We start from the raw sequence: 21759 nt of genomic DNA on the forward strand, positions 1-21759 counted from the left end.
AGCAAGCAGCGCACGAGTTGAACAATTCCTGGAGTAGTGCGGCAGGACTATATTTCTGACATCGCCACCTTCAAGTGCGTCGTTGCCCTCTCAAGTGCACACCTCTGCGCACCTTGGTGACATCTGCCGATGGTAATGGTGGCACCACTATGTGGTGTTCGTTGTAAAGGAACGCATCAGCCGTCGCCAACGCTTGAACTCTTTCGTTGTAGAGGCAAATTTGTTGTAGAGGTGTTCACAACAAATATTCAAGATAGGAATTTGGACGGGACATAATCAATCCTTCGTAATACAGGTCATTTCGCTGTAGCTGCGTTTTTTGTAGAAGCGTTCACCTGTATGTTGTTGTGGGAAGGATTAAAGACAAAAGCAGAGAGACAAAGCAGTTAGTACAAGGGTCATCACCAGGGGCATAGCCAGGGGGGGGGGGGTTCAACCCCCCCCCCCCCCCCGCTCCACTTACCCACCCTTTGTTCTTGTCGCTGCGCGCTGACATAATTCAAGGAACCGGTGCTACTATCACAATTTCATTCCTGGGCGCTTCCGTTTGGGTTGGTAATTTACAGCGAATCATTTCTGCATATGAAAAAAAAAACTGTCACGGTGTTTGTCAAGGCTTTGACACTCTCTGAGGTTTTGGGCGAGAATGTGGCGGCCGCATTCTGAAGCAACAAATGCGGCAGCTGTATTTTAGATGAAGGCGAAAATGCTCGAGGCCCGTTTACTTAAATTTAGGTGCACGTTAAAGACCCCAGGTGGTCGAAATTTCCGGTATACATTTCTGTCGCTTCCCTTCAGGTGCCGGTTAGGCCGCGCTCGCGCAGGATCTTAGGCTACGTTCACACTTGGTCTCGGAGCTGTCGGAAGCAGCAAAATCTTGCAAAAATCCACCCGCCTAGGCGGCAAAACAGGCCGAAAAACAAGCGGCGAGTCAAATCGGTCGCGGACCGATTTTTTCGCTATGGATAAGCGGAAACGCGGCGGAAAGTCGTTCTGCTCGACCGGAAGCTACACTAGCATGTAAACAACCGGTCGTAAAATTGAACATGTCACCAAAAGTGTAGGCTGCAATGCTGATCGACGCGATCAAGAACCACCCCTTGCTCTACAACAAGAGTGGTATTAAAACGTACTGTCAGCAATACTCGCGATAGTATTCAATGTCGCGCGACCGGAGGTGCGGCAACGAAGCCTTGGCGTGACCCAACTTCTCACCCGGAAGCCAGGCGAACCCACCACCACCGCCAGGCGAACCCACCACCACCGTTTGCAAAGCCAGGCGAACCCACCACCACCGTTTCCAAGGTGTCCGCGTCTTCCGTTTATTCATTGTCCACTTCTAGAAAACAAGTAGGTAGAAGTATAAAAGCCATTTCTTCTTCCACTTCCATGGCAGACAATAGTTGGGCAGATTCCTCATTGGCGCTCCATAATTCGTGCACGTGCACGGTATGTTGCAGAAGTCGCGGGGTGCTTTTCTCGTCCCGACGATAGATTGGGAGCGTAGGTCTCACGTAGGACGCGCAGGCTTTGGCGAGCCCCAATACAAGGGCCAGCCCGGGTTTTAGCTTTGGTGTTTCCGTTGCCGCTTTGGTGTCCTGGAGGCGCCGACAATAATACGAAATGATGAAATGTTATTACAACTTGTAAATAAAAGCTATTAAATTAATATAATCACGCCTAGGCACCAACCTGTGTACTCAGCGCTACCGCGCCCGTGTGAGGAGAATCACGGAACGCCAACGAGGAATTTACCGAAGGTCGCAAATGACACGCGAAGTTGCGCAAAATGATCACTTTTGATGACGGGTGGGTCAATGAATGAACAAACCGCTCGAAATAATGCGATAATGAGCGCCACCACGCCGACAAACGTACGCAGACTAGATGGATGTGGACGAAAGCGACAGCGGCGGTAGCAAAACAAATGTGAACAACTTGGACATGCGCGGAAAAGGATTTTCCGGCCGCTTTGGCCTTTCCGACCGCTTGCCGCTTCCCAAGTGTGAACGCAGCCAGTCTGCGCGCGAAACGTCTCTTGTATGCGATTGCGCCCCTACGGAAGGCTGGTTGTTACTGTTGTGTTGTTGAATCCCAAACCAGCAATGTACACACGAAGGGGTTGATGCCAGCAGTGAAATTCCACCGACTCGCAACAGAATGCACGAAACAGACAGCCGACAAGCATGCATTACTGCTGTGCGCAGTACAGCGTAAGTAAACTCTTGTTGCAGGCGCTGACAGTTCTCGTCGGAGTTCACGCGTCCTGAGAAATTGATTATGTGCACTATGCACTGAACAAGACCGGAGTTCATTCCTCCATCACTAGTACACCAATCAGTCGAGATTCTGTGAGGTACAAGGCCGCTTCCTGTTTGCACCGGCGTAAGTGAAGCAGAAATGAGTTGCACGCACTACTTAAAATGCGTACACATGCCATATCTATGCTGTGCTGTGAAATATTCTGTACAATTCTGAATCTGTTGACGTAAAGGTAAATGACGGCTGCACACTCGCACACAGCGGAAGACACAGCGGCCCATGCACTTGCCGCAGGAAATGCAACCCTCTCGTATGAGGGAGCAGGGCGACGAAAGCTTCGAAAAAAAAAGCCTTCCCCGTTTTTGCGCGTACTTTTTTCTAGCGCAAAGACGCAGCGAACAAGCTATTGCTATGGGAGTAGGTATAGCCTGGTCACGCATGCATTTTCACGTGTATAGCCGGCCTTGACTTGTGAAACGCACTTCGCCCCTACGAGGACGACGCCATCTACGCTTAACGAAGATTAACAATTAATGATGGCTTCTCCGATCGGGGGGGGGGGGGGGGGTCGTCTCAATGATGCGTTTTCGAAGACTGGTTCATTCAGTGGCGCGATGAGAGACCGTTGCTCCAAACGCCCACTGTACCTGTCGTGCTTACTGTATTTTACTGAGCTTGCTTTACTTTTTACTTAATTTCTTCACAACAACACACGAGGGGGAGGGGGGGTCCCATGTCTTTGATATACATGTATAGAGTCTGCTGAAACTACCGATATTTATTATCGATCACGTCACGTAGAGGAAAGCAGACGCTTGCCCCCCCCCCCCCCCCTCCCCGGTCGGGCCGGTGAACCCCCCCGAAAACAATTTCTGGCCATGCCCCTGGTCATCACTATGACCAGAAACATTCGGCGACCTCGAACAATGTTTGTATAGGTACTCTTGGCTATCGAGATGACCTTGGCATCACGTGAAGCGTGACTTGCGCCTCCGCAACCAACTAGTCAATTTAAACGGTGAGTCAAAAGAAAAAGTTGACGCATACTTCGAGCGCTAGACTTCCTAGCTTTTATTTTTTAATTTGAAAAAATGAACCCTGTGCTATAAAGTTCAAGTTCTTCAGTGGGAAAATAAGCCCAACGATCGGCACGGGATGGTATAATAAAAGAACTAAACGCGCAAAGGAGATCGAACGGCGCCTCATTATTTCGCGCTATAACGCGCCGATTGGGAGAAGATAAAATTTCATTGTTGCTCAGCCAGAGAGAAATAGGGCGAAGAAGGCAATGAGGCGTGTCGAGAGGGTTAGATAGGAGGGAAAAGAAGTCCCGTTGAATCTTCACCTAAGTGATCTATTGTAAACTCTTTACTTCACAGTCTTGTGTGCTCTTCTTCCGTGTCGTCCCGGGTACATAACCTTAGTGTACGACCCTAATGTCGTTCCAACGCCCGGCGCACAATTTCTGATCGTCACGTGCTCTTAACTTTTATATCGTATGTACTTTTAGATTGCGAGTGAAGCTGAACGACATCAGAACCCTTCGGAAAGGCCGGTCGAAGTATCTGGCCATAGAAATATCTCAATGGCCTTGAAACGTATCAGAATATCCAGAACGCGAAACACATTTGCGCCTTATGGATTTCTTTATCTCGATGTCACGGTTGGGCAGTGCATGGAAGGATTCTTTAATGCAGATAAAAACAACTTATACGTGCCTACGTCGGTAGCTATACCAAGTACACGTGTGCTAAATGACTACAAAGCGCTTCTAAGCTGTCGTGGGTATATGGGGTTGTTGCGCATATAAGGTGACTTTACCTTGTTCGTTCAGGCAGGAATCGGTTGTCGTGGCTTGCTGAAGGAAGCCTAAATTTGAGGGGATAATAAATAGAAATAATTTTCTGTATATTTATTTCATAGTCATTTCCATTTGCAGCTAGTAGCCCTTGTCTAATAACTAACTGATTAGCTAGTCACACAACACATCACGAGCGAAAAAATTTTTTTCGAGATGTATGAACTTCAGAATACTACTTTGAGGTTCGTTGGTCTATCGGTAAGTACCTTTTATTATGCAGAGTTGAAGTCATTATTCACATACCTCAATAGATCCTTGGTAGCAAAGCAGAAGTTGAATGTAGCTGCTGCAATTTACTAGCCCTCCACAACACCCGTGCGTCTTTGTGATAGATGATCCAGGTTGGCAAAACGTGCACGCATTTTTATTTGAACCTTTCGCGAATTGCTTTGTCTGATCTTTGAAACCGTTTATGTCAGCCTTACGTTACAGCATTAAAACGCTCCGTAGGGCAACTGCAGCCTAACCAGGAAAAGGAGCACGAATTTTGTATGGTGTGGAACATTAGGCATAAAACACGCAACTTTTAATTTTTTCTGCAAGAGAGAGTGGGTGTCTCCTTAATGTTTCATGTTACTTTGCCAAGCTAAATAAACGTCTTCCAGGGGTGCTACAGCCAAAAAGAGCCATGCACTTTTTGTTAATATGTCTGTTCACCCCGCAGACGAACTCTACGGATCGGAAAACAATTGAAAGTGAGGAACCTGTCTAGGATGTGGTGTGTTTTAGGTAGTATGGAAAGGGGGGGGTGGGGGTGGGAGGCTTGGCACGAAACATGACTTCGTCAATAGAATTCTCGGATGTCCTTCAACAAGACTCCTTACTTGTGACGCTGCTGTCGCATAGCTGCCGCATCCATAGCTGTAACATAAATTATCCCAATGCATCCACCAGCTACGCCGAGTGTTCCACCAGTAACAAAACTAATCTATATTTTCAAGTATTGTCCAATGTATACAAAAGGAACACGTCATCAACAATGCCATGAGTCAGAAGCCTGACGTAGTTGCTGCGCACAGACAGACTTAACGCCGCGTTTACCTTAACGCAGATGCAGCCTGTGAACATTCGCTGTCACGATATATAAATAAAAGCTCTAGATTGTTGCGTAATTCTAGCACGTCCAATAATCTTTCCTGACCGCGGGGAAATCGGCAGGTTTCGGGTATTCTAGTAGATATAGTTGTTTTCCTGCCACAGGAAATGATTCATATTGAATTGCAAGGTATCAAATTGTAGAATAAATTATCTTTCCAACAGTATTAATTTCAAACAACATATTTACTACAAATAGTACGAAAATATCTATCAAAACAAAAAAGATCACAACAAAAACGAGAAAGATCGATAAAAACATCAATGCTGCTTTGCACAAAGAAATATTTCAAATATCGAGATATACATTTTCAACAAAGGGGCCATATGAAATAAGCCTGTAAATATAAGCTCTGTATCTACAAAAGTTCTTCAGACACACAGGAAAACATTAGACCTAGTTCCTATCGTGCCACCGTGTGAAGCAGTTTCTCGATGAGGTGAAACAGAGGTTAGCTGCACATGTTTCGCGGAAAACATTCGTTTTCTGCTCAACTTTTCTTTCTTCGTAGCAGAGTTTACAGTTTGTATATCTTTCCATTTTTTTGTGCTTTATGCTGTTGACCTTGAGATGCACTCCGAGAGGGAACAACAGGCGCGACGGGGGTGTCCACATGATGTGACTCATCATATCTCTCTCGTTGTACACAGGCGTCTCGAAAATATGCCTCCATGCGTATTTATTTGTGCTGTTGCATATCGCCCTGATGATTTCGGCGGTGAAGAACAACAGGAAGAAACCGACGGCTCTTACGAACCACCGCGCGGCACTCCGGAACGCGATTCCAAGGTCCACTCCCGCGGCCGTCTTCGTGGACAAAACTCCACTCTCTGTGCGGCCGCCGGCAAATGGTCCCGTCCGAACGACGTTGACACCCTGCAGATAAGAACTGTGACCTTTAGAACACGCCGGATATCCTTATGTCGATGCGAGGCAGCGATAGCATGGTCCGAGAAGAAAGCGATACTCACCGGCGAATACCTGTCGATGTTCCGGAGCGGTTTGCCGCACTTTCGTCGTCCGTACTAAAGTCCGACGAATCGAAGGCGTCTTCCGAGTCTATGCTGCTACGATCATCCGCAAATTCGAGCCCTGATGCGTCGGAATCAGTCGAAACTCGCCCTTTCCGTGGAGCGGCGGACCACGACGTAGATGCTGTCTCGGAAACGACGAGCGCTCGTCACCCCGACTATGCAGGCGCTTTAAAAATCCCCGCGCGGTGGAAAAGAGAAACACAACAGCGAAACTGATAAACTAGTCTCTCTTTAACCCGTACAATGGCGCTAGCTGTCCAAAAGCGTTTGGAGGGCGCCAAAATTCGAACGTGTACTATCCAGAAGAATCTGTCGACGGGAACAGGCGCGGTCACGATAGTGTCAAGTTTTGTAATCCGGATTCTAGTTTTGTAGGCAATAGCGGTGGCGCACTTACAGCTCGATTTCTTTCAAATATTTTTTTCTAAAGTTTAGTGCTCAACTCGGCAGCGTAGGGAACGCTGATTCCGAATATTTTACGAGTCTCTTAAGGTATCATCCACAAAAAAAGCGTCAAAATGGAAGATAATTGCCGCTATTGCCTTGTAAATATTTGAAAATATGCACATGCACTGGGCAGCTTCGCTGCTGCACTTCAATCGGCAAGTAAGCAGCAGTGACTTGCCGAGTGGATGTTAGTCACTTACACAGTGCGCCCATATGGCTGACCGGTCATTCTTTCTAGTGCATTACATAAAACGAAATCACTCATTGACAGAAGACTTGCTGATAGTCACAAGTGCAGTCACAAACAGTCAGATGTTCCTTTCATTTTATATGTGCATGTCAAAATTGATGTTAGCTGATGTATAAAGTAAAATGAAAATATTCATATTTATCAACAAATATCTGTGTCAGTCTCTAGCTAATAATCATAAAAAACATTTGTCGATTGTTTCTTACTATGAAATAGAGAAAGATATCGTTGTGATACCTAGGGATTATGTGTATGGCTACGTATCTTTGGCATAATTTGGTGTGGTGAAAGCATTTTAATAAAATGTTGGACCATGTCAATTTAGGTGCCATTCCACAGTAGTGTTGCTTCTCCACTATACAGACTTGTTAATGTTGTGGCCAATTAAGTGCCTTATTAAGAGGCTATATTGCTCCAATTACATTTTTTAAAGATGAAGCCGCTACTGGGTGTGTCAGTGGTAAATGGCAAAGTCGTCTTCGATGGCTTGGCTTGGTACATCGTTCAGACGCTGCAGGAGTTCCTTCGGTTCAAGTAAGTTGCCATAAATATCCAAGTCCAATTTTATGAATCTGTAACATACAAATACTGGATTTGTGAAATCATATGTGACTGTGCAATGTGAAAATAAATAAAAATATCAATATTCGTGAATGACGTCGCAGTTTCATGTGCGATAGGACAGCACAAGATCTGTAGTTAGTCTGATAGCGTTTGTGCGGTGCATTCAAAGGACGGGTGTTGGAGAACAATCCTCACATTCGGCGCGAGCTACAGAAGAATATTACCCCGCCACTGCACAGATAACTCCAGCAACCCTCCGCCGAGTGTATCCAGCGTCGTGTACAGACATCTCTTCAAGCCGGTGGTGGACACCTTTAGTACTTTCTGTAGAGATGACTGCACTGCGATGAAACTTCAAGTTTTGAGACCACAAGTTCCACTGCGCAGTTACTTTTCGGATATCCAGTACTCGGAGTAATCAGAGGTCCCGAAGTAACAACTATCAGGGACACCACCACAAGTCAGCAGGCAATGGCCGTGTGCGGAATAATACATACACCCGCATATGCTCTTATATTGACCCAATAAAAATGAATAGCTGTTGCCGGACTGCCTAAACGAGGGCCAAGTTGTGGAGTTCTATAGAAGGATGAGTTAACCTTGCATTCCCTGCAATCCGTTCTGGTTCCTTCCTTCTTCGCATGCATGCTGCGTGAGCATGCGGACGGATAAATTGCCAACGCTTTAAATAGGCTGCAATGCCTATTTTCCCATCTACACTTAGGGCGCGTTCACACTGAGACATTCGGCGTCTGCAGCGGCGCGGAACCCAGTTCGGCGGCGGCGAGATCCGCCGGAATAGCCCTTTCCGCGCCGATCGGTCTCGGACGAATTTTATTGCGATAGCAATTATATGGACACTCAAAAGCAGATTTCTGCCGTCGGCGTCGCCGTCGCCGTCGCCGTCGCCGTGAGGTTCCGTATGACGTCATTTGGAGATGAAATCGTCGCCGCGCGCCGAACGCTGTATGTGCGAGTGAAAGGGCGCGAGGGGCGCGTCTTTCACGGGGAGTGAACGCACGGCGGAGAACAAACGCGCGTTCTGCGCCGTGCTCGCTTAAGGGCTGCAGAAGTAGGCGTCTCTTTTCTCCTTTACAATCACCATATATGTAGAGCAAACGCGCCTTCTTCGGACGCGCGAGAGGCCGTGGGGGAGGGGGAGGGAAGGGAGGCGACGTTTAGCTGCGGCACCAAGTGCCTATTTATATCAGAGGCTCCAGCAACAGTCACCAACGCCGCACGCATTTTGAGCTAACGCGGGCAAAACGCCGATGGCGTCGACAACAGTTCTGCGTGTTGTTGCTACCAAAGCCGCTCACCTTACTTCGTATGACATTGCTGTGTTGCTATCGCATTCATTGCTTCGCCCTTAGGGCGAAACTGTGACATTTTTGCGGCAGCTGCCGCCGGATTCCCTCACCGCGGACCAATCGGAGCGCGAGTAAGAATTTCGAAGATGGCGGCCGAGTCGGACGCGCGCGCGTTGTCGCAGTCGTGTCTGTCGCGACTTCGTAAATGCTGATCTAATGGGTCCGAAACTTAATATTTGTTATCACGAATAACAATACATCTGAATTTACTCTCTGTAGTACTCCACGTCGCGATCTCGCAGAAGGGGTAGTAGTTTGGTGTCGTGACCAAGCTTTTCGCGCTTTTGCAAAGCAGCATGAACACACCATCGCCGCTGGCGTTGTCTCTTCTGCGAATGCTTCTGCGCGTCATGCATCGCCAGAAAGGTGCTGGCCAACAAGCCTAGCAGTACTGCCTCTTCTTGATTAGGGTTCATTGTCGTTGCGCAAAAATAAAACCACGCGAACTCTACACGAGCGGAGATAACTGCGCAGTTTCGAGGCTGCGGGCACATCCGGTATATCCGGCGCTTGTTTGGAGGTTAGCGCTTTACACCGCAGATGGCGCTGTATCGCGTTCCGGCGTAGGGTGCCTCGATGCCCAGCGCCGCCGTCCAGGGTGGAGACAACCCCGCTGGCGCCGCCATATTGTGTCACACGAGCTGAGACTCAGCTACGCTTGCGTTCATAAAGTGTTACTCGCGGCGCGCTTCCAAGTGCTTTGCCTTGATGAGGATTTTTTTATCGGTGTCCCATCTGCATATCTTTATAACCAATAACCGTTAACTCGTCGAAGGTCGAAGACGAAAATGTATGGCGCCGGGAACATGCCCCAAGTTGCCTAATTCAATCACATTTAATATGTCGTGTGTATGTTTAAAATACGCACTATTTTTTTTGCGCTTCGATGCTTGGTATATAAGGTTTGCGACCCCCTGTGTGTGGAAGTTTTTCTTCTTCGCTGTTGTATTTTGGTTTACACGTCACGCCTCCTTTACCGTAGCCAGCCACTCGCGCACGGCGGTTAGTTTCCCTTGCGTTGCGCGTGCTCTTCGTGTTCGTTGCAATTATTTGACGATATCTACGCGCAATTTTTGCTTTTTTGCCCACAAAACTGTGTGCTGACAGGATTAAGCTGGTGTAAAAATAACTGCGATGTGAAAATAAGGTTTAGTTAGTGCTGTAGAGAAAAATGTAACGTAACTTGTCTGTGTCAATCTTGCGTAGTACACACAAGAAATCAAACGATGCACAAAATACATTTACTTATAATGTCTAGTACAATCAATCATGAAAGAGATATGTACATGAAAAATTATATGTACTGTGTGGCGCCTGAAGGTTATGTTGAAAGACGAGATAAAAAAATTAATTCGCAAGGTAGGCTCGACACACAATTCGGGATAGAGAGAGTTTTTCTTTATTTATTCATTGCATGGGGGGGGGGGGGGTTCAAGTGAGTACATCAACCTTATTACACACAATATAAATCGAAAACAAGAATGCAAACAAGAAAACGCAACCGCGGGTAATATTAATCAAGATATCCAGCCAGAATACATACATCAGCTACCATCGAATACGTCGCATCAGCCAAACACATCGATGGCGAGTACAGAACATTTCATAAATATCCATTAGAACACTGATAACTACATTGCAAAAATAAACAACACTGCATACATATCACGTACAAAAACCGTAAATGAAACTAAGACAGTCAAATACAGATTAGCAATGTGTTTCACTTCGAAAATATAGTCCATGATGATGTAATGCTGTTGACTTTAACAGACGGCGCCCATCCTGTCGATTTCCCTCGTACTGGTCCTCTTCAAAGTGTTTCTAAGTACAGGTAAAACAACAAAAGTGATTATTGATATGAAAAGTTGCCTTGTAAATACAGAGAACCCATTACAGTGCTTAAAAATAAATTTTAGCAGAAGCAATGCTGTATTACCTCGCTTCACACACAAGAAATGCACAGGCTACAACAGACACCATGCCAGAAAGCGCCGAAACATTTTGGTCCCATGATGCCCCTTAACTCTACTACACCTGGGCATACCGTGCACAGGCATTTAAAGACCGTCACAGTACCCACTACGATCGGGAATGAGCACGAATGACCATCGGCTTACGATCACCACGCTACAAATATGTACAAGTCTAAAAAATCAGCTATGTAACGTAACACCCTGAGGTCCGCAAGATATCTCCTGCGAAATCAGAAAATCACAATGTTTCGCTTACCACGTGCAAAACAGCCGCTCTCCCCAGACGAAGCACTGCGTTCTTTAGTCCCAAATAACCAGTACCGAAAAAAGAAAAAAAAAGAAACAAGAGACACACACGATGTGTGCTTCCCGTGAAAAAGGAAAATAGGTGGCTTACCTGACGATTCGTAGCTAATGTAAGACTATTTCGCGGCTAAGCATCTTCGTCAGTCCTTAAAATAAGGGTACACACTGCACCCATCAAAACGAAAAAAGCCTATGCGACGCGCGCTCGCAAACCATACGCTACTCAGACAGCATCGGTGCAGTGCTTACTTAGTTCGTGAGCGAACGTAGGTACGTGAGCGAGGATCAGAGAATACTTTCTTATTTAAATGAAAAACACGGTGCGGTAGTCTAAACATTCTTGACACTTACCTCGCAAATGCAGGAGTTATCCGTTGCCTTCCAGCGATCGCGCTTTACTTGGGCTTCCCATCTCTTCCGTCGCTCTGGGTCCCGGGGGAAGCGAAAACAACGCAGTCCTTTACGCATCGATCCGGCGCACTTGGGAACACAACAGCCCGTCATGTCGACACGATGCACTTGATAGCTTGTCAGTCATGCGGCTGAACACTTGTCTAGCAAGTAGAAGCGTCCGCGAAGCATCCGCGCGCACTGTGCCTCGAACTCAGCACCGGCACCAAGCAATCGCAACGGCTCGCTGTGACACAATATGGCGTCGCAGCGAGAAAGCGGCGGCGCGGGGGCGGTCAAAGGTTGGCACCACCCTGAACGGCGGCGCTGGCATCGAGGCACCCTATTCCGGCGGCGCGGTGGGCAAGCAGTGTGACCGGCGCGAATTTCGGCGGCAGGAGAATTCCGTTCGATGTAGACGCCAGATTCCCCAGTGTGAACGTGCCCTTAGGACGGCAACAAAGGACGTTCTTTGTGTGCGACTGACGATTTGACAAAAAACGAGAACCTCGGTGTAAGATTGCTAGCCACCAGAGTACAACTGTTCCACAAATTGTTAGGGCTTTATGAATAACGTTATATGCGATCTTATGAGATTCAAAAGCAATGTGGGATGTGAGGCAATTCAGATTTGTACTTTGCGTATGGGGCAGATAACATAAAGCCTTAAATTTTCTCATGGCTTCATCAGTTGTCAGGTGTATTTGATAACGCGTTGATACGTTTTGGACGCGATACGAACGAATGACAAGAACGAGGGTGCGCTAATCGCTTCGCTCCACTGACCATACTGCAGTATGGAGCTTCATACGACGGACGAGCAGATCTGGTCCAGTCGACGTCCCACCGGAGAATGGGGTGGTCCACTGGGTATGCTCGAGCGAAATGTGAGTCTTCGCACTGGCCTACAATGTGCTCGTTGCAACACACGCAATGCACTCATCGAAATAGATGCAATTCGCACTCTATATATAAGTGATAGCTAGATGGTATCTTTAATGCGGTTTTGACGCTCGGCATCGCCATCCCATGCTCGACAGACTCTGATAAAGCGGAGCTAAAGGCAAGTTACATATATTTGAATCAACCACTCGAAATAAAAAAAAATGGTTTACAACACTGGACTTCGCAAACGGAGGAAGTTAACGTAAGATATCCGCAAGCCAGTCTGTCTTCGGCAAAATAATTAATCTTTAGACAGCATGCCACATGTAGAGAAAAGCTCTCATCAAAAAATTACGAAAGATAAATTTAGGCGGGACACAAAAAAGACAGAGCTATATTCTGTATAAAATGTGTTTTAATAGAAAGCATAAAATAGGATGTTTAGGCCTTCTATTTGAACCATCACCAACAAGTACAAGCTTTACGATTTGCTTCAAAATCGAGAAATACTCTGCTTTACTTTATGTGCGCACTATCGACTTAGATTTAAAGTAAAAGCAACGCAGCAGCGACAGGGTCTGGCCGCGCTGCTAAAATGTGCACGTGGTACGCGGAATGAAAGTAGATCACAATAATATCTGAACTTGAAACGTTAACACCGGATGCGAACTTAAAAATCAATCCTCCTAATGATGTCGCAGCGTTTTCACGCAATTGCGGATCCTTTGACATGCATTTTCTTAGGATGATCAATCTGATTTATTTATTGTTGTATTGTAACATCTAGCCACAAACCTGTTACTGCCTTCTTCACAACATTAAAAGTGTGAGCGAAACTGAAAGGGGGTTTTTAATAAGGAAATGACTATAAGTATTCACTGACTCCATCGAGGTCGCAATATTGTCGTACAGCCGGCACGGTCAAAAGCTGCGCGTTATTGAGATCTGCTTTTCTCCAGCAGCACAGTGGACAACAAAGCTGTCGACAAGACTACAATATGGCGTATATGACGTAACATCAATACTGCTTATAGTTACAGTGACCTAGCTATACTGTAGTGACACTACAGTTGCCCCTCACTATAGCCACAACACTATGATAACGGAGTAGCAGCAGCCTGTACAGAATCTGTGTAATTGCGGATCGTAGCGCTGTGGCGACGCTCGAAAGCATTGCGTTCATGACTTCGAGGTAATTGAATTGACTTCGGGGTGACTTCGAAGTGACTTCGAGGTTCGAATTGAGTGTTGGATAGACTATCTTTTTTTAATATTGTTGCAATACGAAAATTTTGCCTATGTTTGCAACCTTTAGGTCGAAGGCGTCCTAATTCAGTTTTCGAACAAAGCGTAAATGCCGCTGGCCAGGGGCGCCGTCGTAACGTTATAAAATATAACGTTAGCAGTCGCGCGGCTCTTCTACGTGTATTCGCGGGCTCCTTTCACACTCGGAAAAGCCCATTTATGTAGCAAGTATTGAGCAATAGAAAGCTGCATCGGGAGTTTTTGATGGTGCTCTACAATTTTCTCATGGACACTTTGATAATTAGGACAGTACTTCTCGAGTGATATAATTAATTACAATTGGCTAAATAAATCTCAGTAATAAAAAATTACGGTCGGCTACTCCACTGCACTGGAAACAATACGCCCTAGGTTTGCTTCGCGTAACGCCGTTCCTCTTTTTTTTTTAAATCGTGCTGCAGGATAGCTGGGACACCCTTATAAGTAGATGGCCTTTGAAGGCTCCGAATAATCGCGTTGTCTTTTTCCAAATTACAGGTTAACGAACTATGAGCCAAAGCATGCTATTTCTGTCTGGTACATTAAAACAGTGGCGCTGTAGCATAGTCGCATGTTCAGAAAAGCGTGGTCGTGCACCAGTAATTCAGACTTTAATTCTGCGGACCACTCCAACTGCGATGACTTTATGACTTTTCGTGTCTCCGAAGAATTGAACGCCTGCGCATAAACCTCTGAAAGGGCCCCTAAACCAACCCAGGCTAGTCTCCTGGCCTTTCCGGTAACCCCAGCGGTCGTCACAATGTCAGCAAGGTGAATCTGGTGATGTCAGCGTCGGGGATGGTGCCCATTGGTCGAACAAGAACCTACGACTTCCGGTTTGTCTGCTAGCAGGTACGCGCGCTCCCTGCTCTTCCTTGTCGTGTTGCTCGCTTGTGCGCCCTTGGGAATCGGTAATTACAGCCCACAACACAAGTGCCAAATCGCCCGCGTTCCAACACAGTTGTGCTTAGCGGTCTGATTAGCTGCGTGAACAGAGTGAGACAGTGTTGGCCTTTCTAGACGAGTGCGCAGCACAGGGTCTATAGCGGCACGCTTCGCATAACACGGGGCGGCACCGCAGCAACAGCGGGTAGCCTTGAAGCGCTGAATCCACGTCCACGTTACCGGCACGTTAATTCGTCGCACGCCGTTTGCCATTCGCGGGCCGCCGTTCGACCGTGGTTTTGCTCGCGGACGGCGAGATTTCCTTGTCGTACGTAGAGAGAATGAGACCGGGACTCATTTGTGCGGCAGCCTCATCGCCCCACCACGGACATTTGTCGGCGAAGCGTACGCAGACAAATGTCCGTGGTGTGGCGAAAAGCCTACATTGCCACACATCACACTCATATGCGCGAGAAGACCTCCACAAGCGAACACACACAAATTTACTAAACAACACTTTCTAAGGCAGTGGGAGGCATGGCTTGCGGACGAGGAACAGGACAGTCAGCTGGCTCTCCTGGACCAAGCCCAGCGAGCCGCTCAAGCCAGTGGGGCCCTGGACTAGGGGCTCCACCCACATTTTCCTTGTTTTTTTGCCTTTCCCCATTAAAGTTTACTCTCTCTCTCTCACCGCCGCTGATCGCTCGACGTCGCCAAAATCGTCGCTAGGCCTTTTCGGTTCCCTTCAAAGCTAAAGCGGACGGCGCTTCGAAATGAATTACCGACGCTCACAAGCCACAATACTTTGTTATCGTTGTTATCGCTCTTCGCAATAATTGCACACAAAAGAAAAATACGCTGATATTAGAGGCGCCGTCGGCTGCGATGCGGGCACAGCCGAGCCGGTCGTCTCCCGTCGGTAGCCGTGCACTGCAGCTGAGCTGCAGCCGATGTTTTCGTTGCCGGTGGCGGAGGTGCGGAGCTTCGCGGTCGTCGATTGGACCGTTGATCGTGCAGCGGGGGGGGGGGGGGGGAGCCGGTCGAACTGCCGTCTACTTTGGACACCTCGCGCGGCAGACGTTCTACGGCACAGGAGGCCGGTTTTTATTTATTTTTATGTATTTATTTATACATGTACTACAGCGCCCTCTAGGGGCATTGTTGTAGGGGGGTTTGCTATACAAAAATACATAAATGACATCATGCAATACAATACGCAACAGTTTCCACAGCATCCGATATATGGTAAGAATACATAGGCAGGACAATTGCCTATGACATCAAAAAAACAGCGAAAAAAAAAAAAAACCTATGTCAACACATGCTCTTTTAAAAGTTCAGGAAAGACAGTGAGTGGGGACGTAACAATCCGCCCCGGAAGGCTATTTCACTCATGTATTGTTCTAGCGAAAAATGCATTTTCAAAAGCGTTTGTTCGGCACATATATTCGCGTACTTTCAAAGGATGGTCCCTTCGTGATGAAATGTAGCTAGGTGACTTTATGTAATTATGTTTATTGATCGCTGTTTTGTCGTGTAATATGTTATAGAAGAGACATAATCTGAGATATTTACGTCTTGATGAAAGTAAGGGCCATCCCAATGCGTTGACAATTTCGCTTGAGCTTCTCGTGAAGTTGTAATTGCCCGTCACAAACCGGGCGGCACGTTTCTGGACACGCTCCAGTTCATCGATATTTACTTCAGATGCTGGGTCCCAGGTGGTGCAGGCGTATTCCAATATTGGGCGTACATTTGATACGTATAGAGTTTCCTTAAGAACGGAAGGTGCTTTCCTGAAATTACGTCGTAGAAAGTTTAAAACGCGGCTGGCTTTTGCTGATACCCTATGAACATGGTCATTCCAGGACAGTGTGCTGTTAATGACGACCCCTAGGTACGTATATTCCGTAACAACACGTAGTGGGGTCTGTTCCATGCAGTAATCTGTAAGTAGAGGCTGCTTTTTTTTTCGTAAACCTAACGACACTGCACTTTGACACGTTAAGCTTCATTTTTCATTTGCTACACCACGCTAATACTGAGTCGAGGTCTTTTTGCAGTTGTTCCAAATCCTTTGTACATTTAATATCGCGAGATATGCAGCAGTCATCTGCATACAACCTGACATGACTGGTCACACATTCAGCAAGATCATTGATATAAATCAAAAAAAGAAGCGGCCCCAGAACGGAGCCTTGTGGCACGCCCGATAAGACAGATACATGTGATGATGACGCGCCATCAAGAACGGTGCATTGTTTTCGGCATGAAAGATAGGCTTGTAACCATGCAAGTGTGTTAGCCGATATGTTAAGGCACGATAATTTTAGCAAAAGGAGCGAGTGTGTTACAGTGTCAAAAGCGTTGCTGAAATCGAGGAAAATACAGTCCATTTGGCCACCAGAATTTAACGTTGCAGCGATGTCATGTGTAAATTCTATTAGTTGCGTGTCACAGGAAAATCCTTTTCTAAAACCATGCTGTGTAGGACAGAAAAAGTTGTTAGCCTGAAGGTGGTTTATTAAATTTGTATAAATTATATGCTCAAGGGTTTTACAGGACACGCATGTTAAAGAAATAGGCCGATAATTACAAGTTCTCGCTTTGTCACCATTCTTGTAGATGGGAATGACATTTGCTCGTTTCCAGTCATCAGGTAATGCCCCTTGCGATAAAGATTTTCTGAACACAGCTGTGAGAAACGGGCTAATGGAAGCAGCACAGTTTTTGAGAATGAAGTTCGAAACCTGGTCTGGACCTGATGCTGAAGTTGCTGTAAGGTTCTTTAGAAGGAATGCAACACCCTGTTCAGAAACCTCTAACTCTGCCATTTCTGATAACGCTCCTATGTTGTATGTTGCAGTTTGAACAGCTGACGACACTGAAAACACCGTTTGAAAATACCGGTTAAAACAATCAGCTTTGCTCGCATTAGCGGAAATGTATTTATTACCATCAATTATATCTGGTATAGCGCTGTGAGATTTAGTCTTTCTTTTAACGTATTGCCAGACAAGCTTAGAGTTGGTTTTCACTTTATTACTTCAGTTACTTAAATATGCACCCTCTGCCTCGCGCAAATATTTGGCTATCTTCTTTCCAAGTTTTTTCATCTGCATGTACGCTTCAGCGTCTGTCATCTGGCAATATTTACGGTATAGACTATCTCTTTTATTTATGAGGGTTCGAATTTCCTTGTTCAGCCAAGGCTATCACACACAGATTATCACACATCTCGGCGTTTGGCAGATAGGATTCGCAATGGGACGAAAGTTTGTGTTAGCGATAACAGTTTTCTCTTCAGTACATTCCACATAGTGTTCACGTCAGAACACAAACAAAATTCTTGAAACTCGGAAAACTGAGCGTCAAGATTCCTTGAAATGGAGGCATAGTCCCCTCTTTCATAAAAAACACTTTGCGTGGCGCTGAAGTTTGTTGTTGTGCTACAGCACAACACATTTTAACAACTACAACGTCATGATCACTAATTCCCGGCACTGTAACAACAGAAGATGCAAGGCTTCGATCATTGCAAAAGAATAAGTCTAACACATTTGCTCTAGTACTGCAGACCCTCGTAGGGGCTGTCACGATCTGATATAGCTGGTGAACATTCGTGATTTCCTTGATAGCTCTATGCAGCAAAGACTCACTGTGGACTACTGGTTTGAATGAGTTCCACACCACATCTGGCAGGTTAAAATCGCCAGCAAGCATTACATAAGTTGTGTCGAGAGATGACAAAATATTGCTTAAGGTAAACAATGGTTGTGGTGTTACATTGCCAGGAGGCCTATAAAACGAACCAACAGCCACAGTGGAGCCATTACTCAGAATTAACTTGCACCAAACAGTTTCACACAAGTCACTATCAGTATCGATGTGGATACTACTAAGACTGTCGTGAATCAGTACGAAAACACCACCGCCATGAGTCGTGCGGTCCTTTCGATACACTGTATAGGTCAACGGAAAAAATTCATGATCTGCGATGGTGTTATCGAGCTATGATTCAGTGCCGAAAACTATATGTGGTTTAGTCATTTCCAATAACGAGACGAACTCTGTTTTCTTGTTTTTCAAACTGCGACAGTTAACTGCAATGGATGTTAGTTCACATTTCCGAGCTTCTTTTTTAGGCGGTACGACATTCCGCGATCGTGGCTATCTAAGGATAGGCACAACGTTATCTGTGGCGCTGTTGTACAAGAAGGTTTGGCCATTCATGAATAATTTGTTGAAACGAAGCCTAAAGTCGCCGCCCTTCTCTTTGGCGTACTTTATCAATTTTTGCCTCTCTAGCCTCATTTTGGGCGAATAGTCTTCGCTTATTCCGAACTCGATTCCCTTTAGCTTTCGAGAGGTTTTCAACGCACGTTCCTTGTCCTTAAATGATAGAAACTTCACTATTACGGGCCTTTTTTTCATCGCTGCATAACGGCCTAATCTGTGAGCACGTTCAATAGCCTCAGGGCCAAAATCAAGCTTTAAGTTACTAGAACAGAAAAAATTAGTTTTTGCTCTGATTGCGCCCACGTTTCATTCTCAGTGTCTGGAAGGTCATAAAATATCAGATTATTTCTGCGAGACCTACTTTTCATCCTGGCTATCCTGTATTGCCCTGCATACGCCCACAAGTATTTTTTATTTTATTTTTTTTTTTATTTATAACATACTGCAGGCCCATTGAAGGGCCCAGGCAGGAGGGGCATAACATAGAGATGTACACAGAAATACATATCAGCAAACAGTTTGTTGAATGGCATCAAGGCTTGCAATGTGTGATGAAGGTAACTGGTTCCAGTCTGTTATGGTTCGAGGAAAGAAAGAGTACTTGAAGATGTTAGTTCTCGCGTAGTAGGGTGTAAGTGATTCGTGGTGCCTATTTCTTGACAGCCGTGCTGTGGAAGGCTTGAGGTAGGAGTCAGGTTTAAGGGATAGCTTGTTGTTTTTGAGTAAAAAGAGGAATTTTAGCCTGAGCATTTTCCTTCGGATTTGCAGCGTTGAAATACCGTGTTTTTTCATCAGACGAGTAGGAGAGTCAGTTGCACGATACTTGGAATATATAAACCGGTTTGGTATTTCGGTTTGGGCGGTCAGCTGCTCATATTACTTCTTGCCTTCAACATCTTGCGATGCGTTATTTTCTACGCGTGTTATTCTCTCGTTTACTTCTGCCAATTGCCGCTCAAGAGCATGTTGCTCTGTTCGTACTGAGTGGATTTCCTCTGCTATTTTTTGTTATAAAGCTTCGTGATTTGCTCGAATAGAGCTTGATTCATCAAGAATTGCAGACTGAGATTGCTGCAGTGACGGTATAGTCATGATGACGTCAAACATCTGCTTTTCTTGTTGGGGTGTTAGAGCGCCCGGATTTTGCTCTACATCTCCAGATAACAAAAGCGTTTTGAGCATATGAGTGCACGCAGCAGCATTTGTGCACAGAGCAGACATGTATAGCAAAACATTATGCACAGTACAGCAATGGGATCTGACGCCGATTTTTTAAATGGTCTACCTTGTACAGGGAGATAAAAATAACTAACCTGATGAAATACATACCGTAAGTTTCCGGCAGCCATGGCGGCGCCAGATCCCGAAGTGACTGTATGGTGTGCGGGCTTTTGTAGTCTTTCGCTGTCCCAGAGTTTGCAGTGTTGCCAGCTACACTGTCGGTTGCCGTCGAACGACGATACCGCCGGTATATGTGCCGCTAGCGTGGGCGTGCCTTAACCGGAAGTAGGCAGTGTTTTGAGAAGCGCGTCGGCGAGGACGTATGTCACGTGATATTTTGAGAAGCACTCGGCTAGGAGGGGAGACCAGCTGACGAGGAGAGTAGCGAAGGAAAGAGCGAAACGAGCGAAGGCCGTGTTTCGATCATCAAACACGTGTACTCCGCTATTACGGCACCATTTCAAAAAATTCTCGCGGCTACGTGTTCGTTGTAGACTCGTGCACAACTGCAACACCAGAACTAAATTTGGACCTCTGGGTAGATTAGGGGCGCTTGAAGAGTACATAAGAGGACTGGTTGTATTCTTCAGACATCTCAATTATCTGATTTTACGACATAAATGCGCTGCATTGCTGAATATCACTTAGTAAAGCTGGTGTATTATTTTAGCTGGTTGCATGAAGAGAAGTGTACCCCTGCTTAAATCCGAAATCGCCTCATTGTTGAATTTTGAACTCAAGCTTAAGAAGCATAGTACATCAATTTCCTATTAGATGTTTGTTATGAATTATTATTGCGTTGACGCTCTTCCAGCTCTCAGGTACGTTTAGAGACACAAATCATTGCCAAGTATAGAACCGTGAGGCATATATTCACCATCAGTTTTTCCTGTCTGAAGAGCTTCTGGCAAGAGCGTGAACGTGAACTTTATTTCACGCTCTCCTGATTCTCTACACCATAAACCCATTAAGTTTCAAGTACGTCTTTTGCCGGTGCTCTAGGATGGTTGTTGCTCTTTCCTGTGCCACCTCTTGCAGGAGTCAGACATATCGGTCCACCCGGTGATACCGACAGCCGACCGTCTTACGGTGGGCACCCCACTACCAGCCTATGCCTTCTCCAATCCACGCTTCTTTGCCGGCACGCCAAATGCGTACATGACCAGCGTCTTTGGATACTTGATGAGCTTTGAACTAGAGGTGAGAACATCAGTAGTAATGTAGGTTAGATGAACTCTCAAATCTGTCAACCAAGCCAGTTTTAAGCAATCTGTTTATCCGCAGGTGTGGTTGGGCCTGCTGGTCTGTTGGCCCTTGGTGAGTGTCTTTATCTCCATCATTGAAAAGGTGCGGTGTCGGGCTCGCTTCAATGACATCATCGTCGATAACCTCTTCGACATCCTCGGAATTATGATGTTCGAAGGCGAGTTATTTTTTATTAAGCCCTGGTCATTGTAAATAATGTTGCAATGTTATATTTCAGCCATGATGCACTCAAGTGGGAAACCAGCTGATTTCATCTGATCGAAAAACTCCCCTCGAACCGCAGACCACGGTGGTAGAATAGCAGAGGTGGCCCAACGGCACCGCTCCGCCAATGCGCCGCGCACGAAGCGACGGCTCTCGAGTTGCTGCCGCTTTGCCTAACGTGGCAGCAGGGGTAGTCTGGGCTGACTTCGCCGCCCCGCC

General features: G+C 46.2%; 1 protein-coding gene across 1 annotated transcript; it reads left to right on the forward strand.

Moving 5' to 3' along the window:
• The first annotated feature begins 12152 nt into the window (after window positions 1-12152).
• On the forward strand, window positions 12153-21594 carry LOC125945076 (uncharacterized). Its single transcript, XM_049666644.1, has 4 exons — window positions 12153-12443; window positions 21109-21270; window positions 21355-21493; window positions 21554-21594. The coding sequence occupies exons 1-4, from the start codon at window positions 12354-12356 to the stop codon at window positions 21592-21594; spliced, it is 432 nt and encodes a 143-aa protein (XP_049522601.1). The 5' UTR covers window positions 12153-12353.
• The last annotated feature ends 165 nt before the right edge of the window (window positions 21595-21759 follow it).

Source organism: Dermacentor silvarum, chromosome 4 (assembly GCF_013339745.2).
Source record: "Dermacentor silvarum isolate Dsil-2018 chromosome 4, BIME_Dsil_1.4, whole genome shotgun sequence".
Classification (NCBI taxonomy): Eukaryota; Metazoa; Arthropoda; class Arachnida; order Ixodida; family Ixodidae; genus Dermacentor; species Dermacentor silvarum.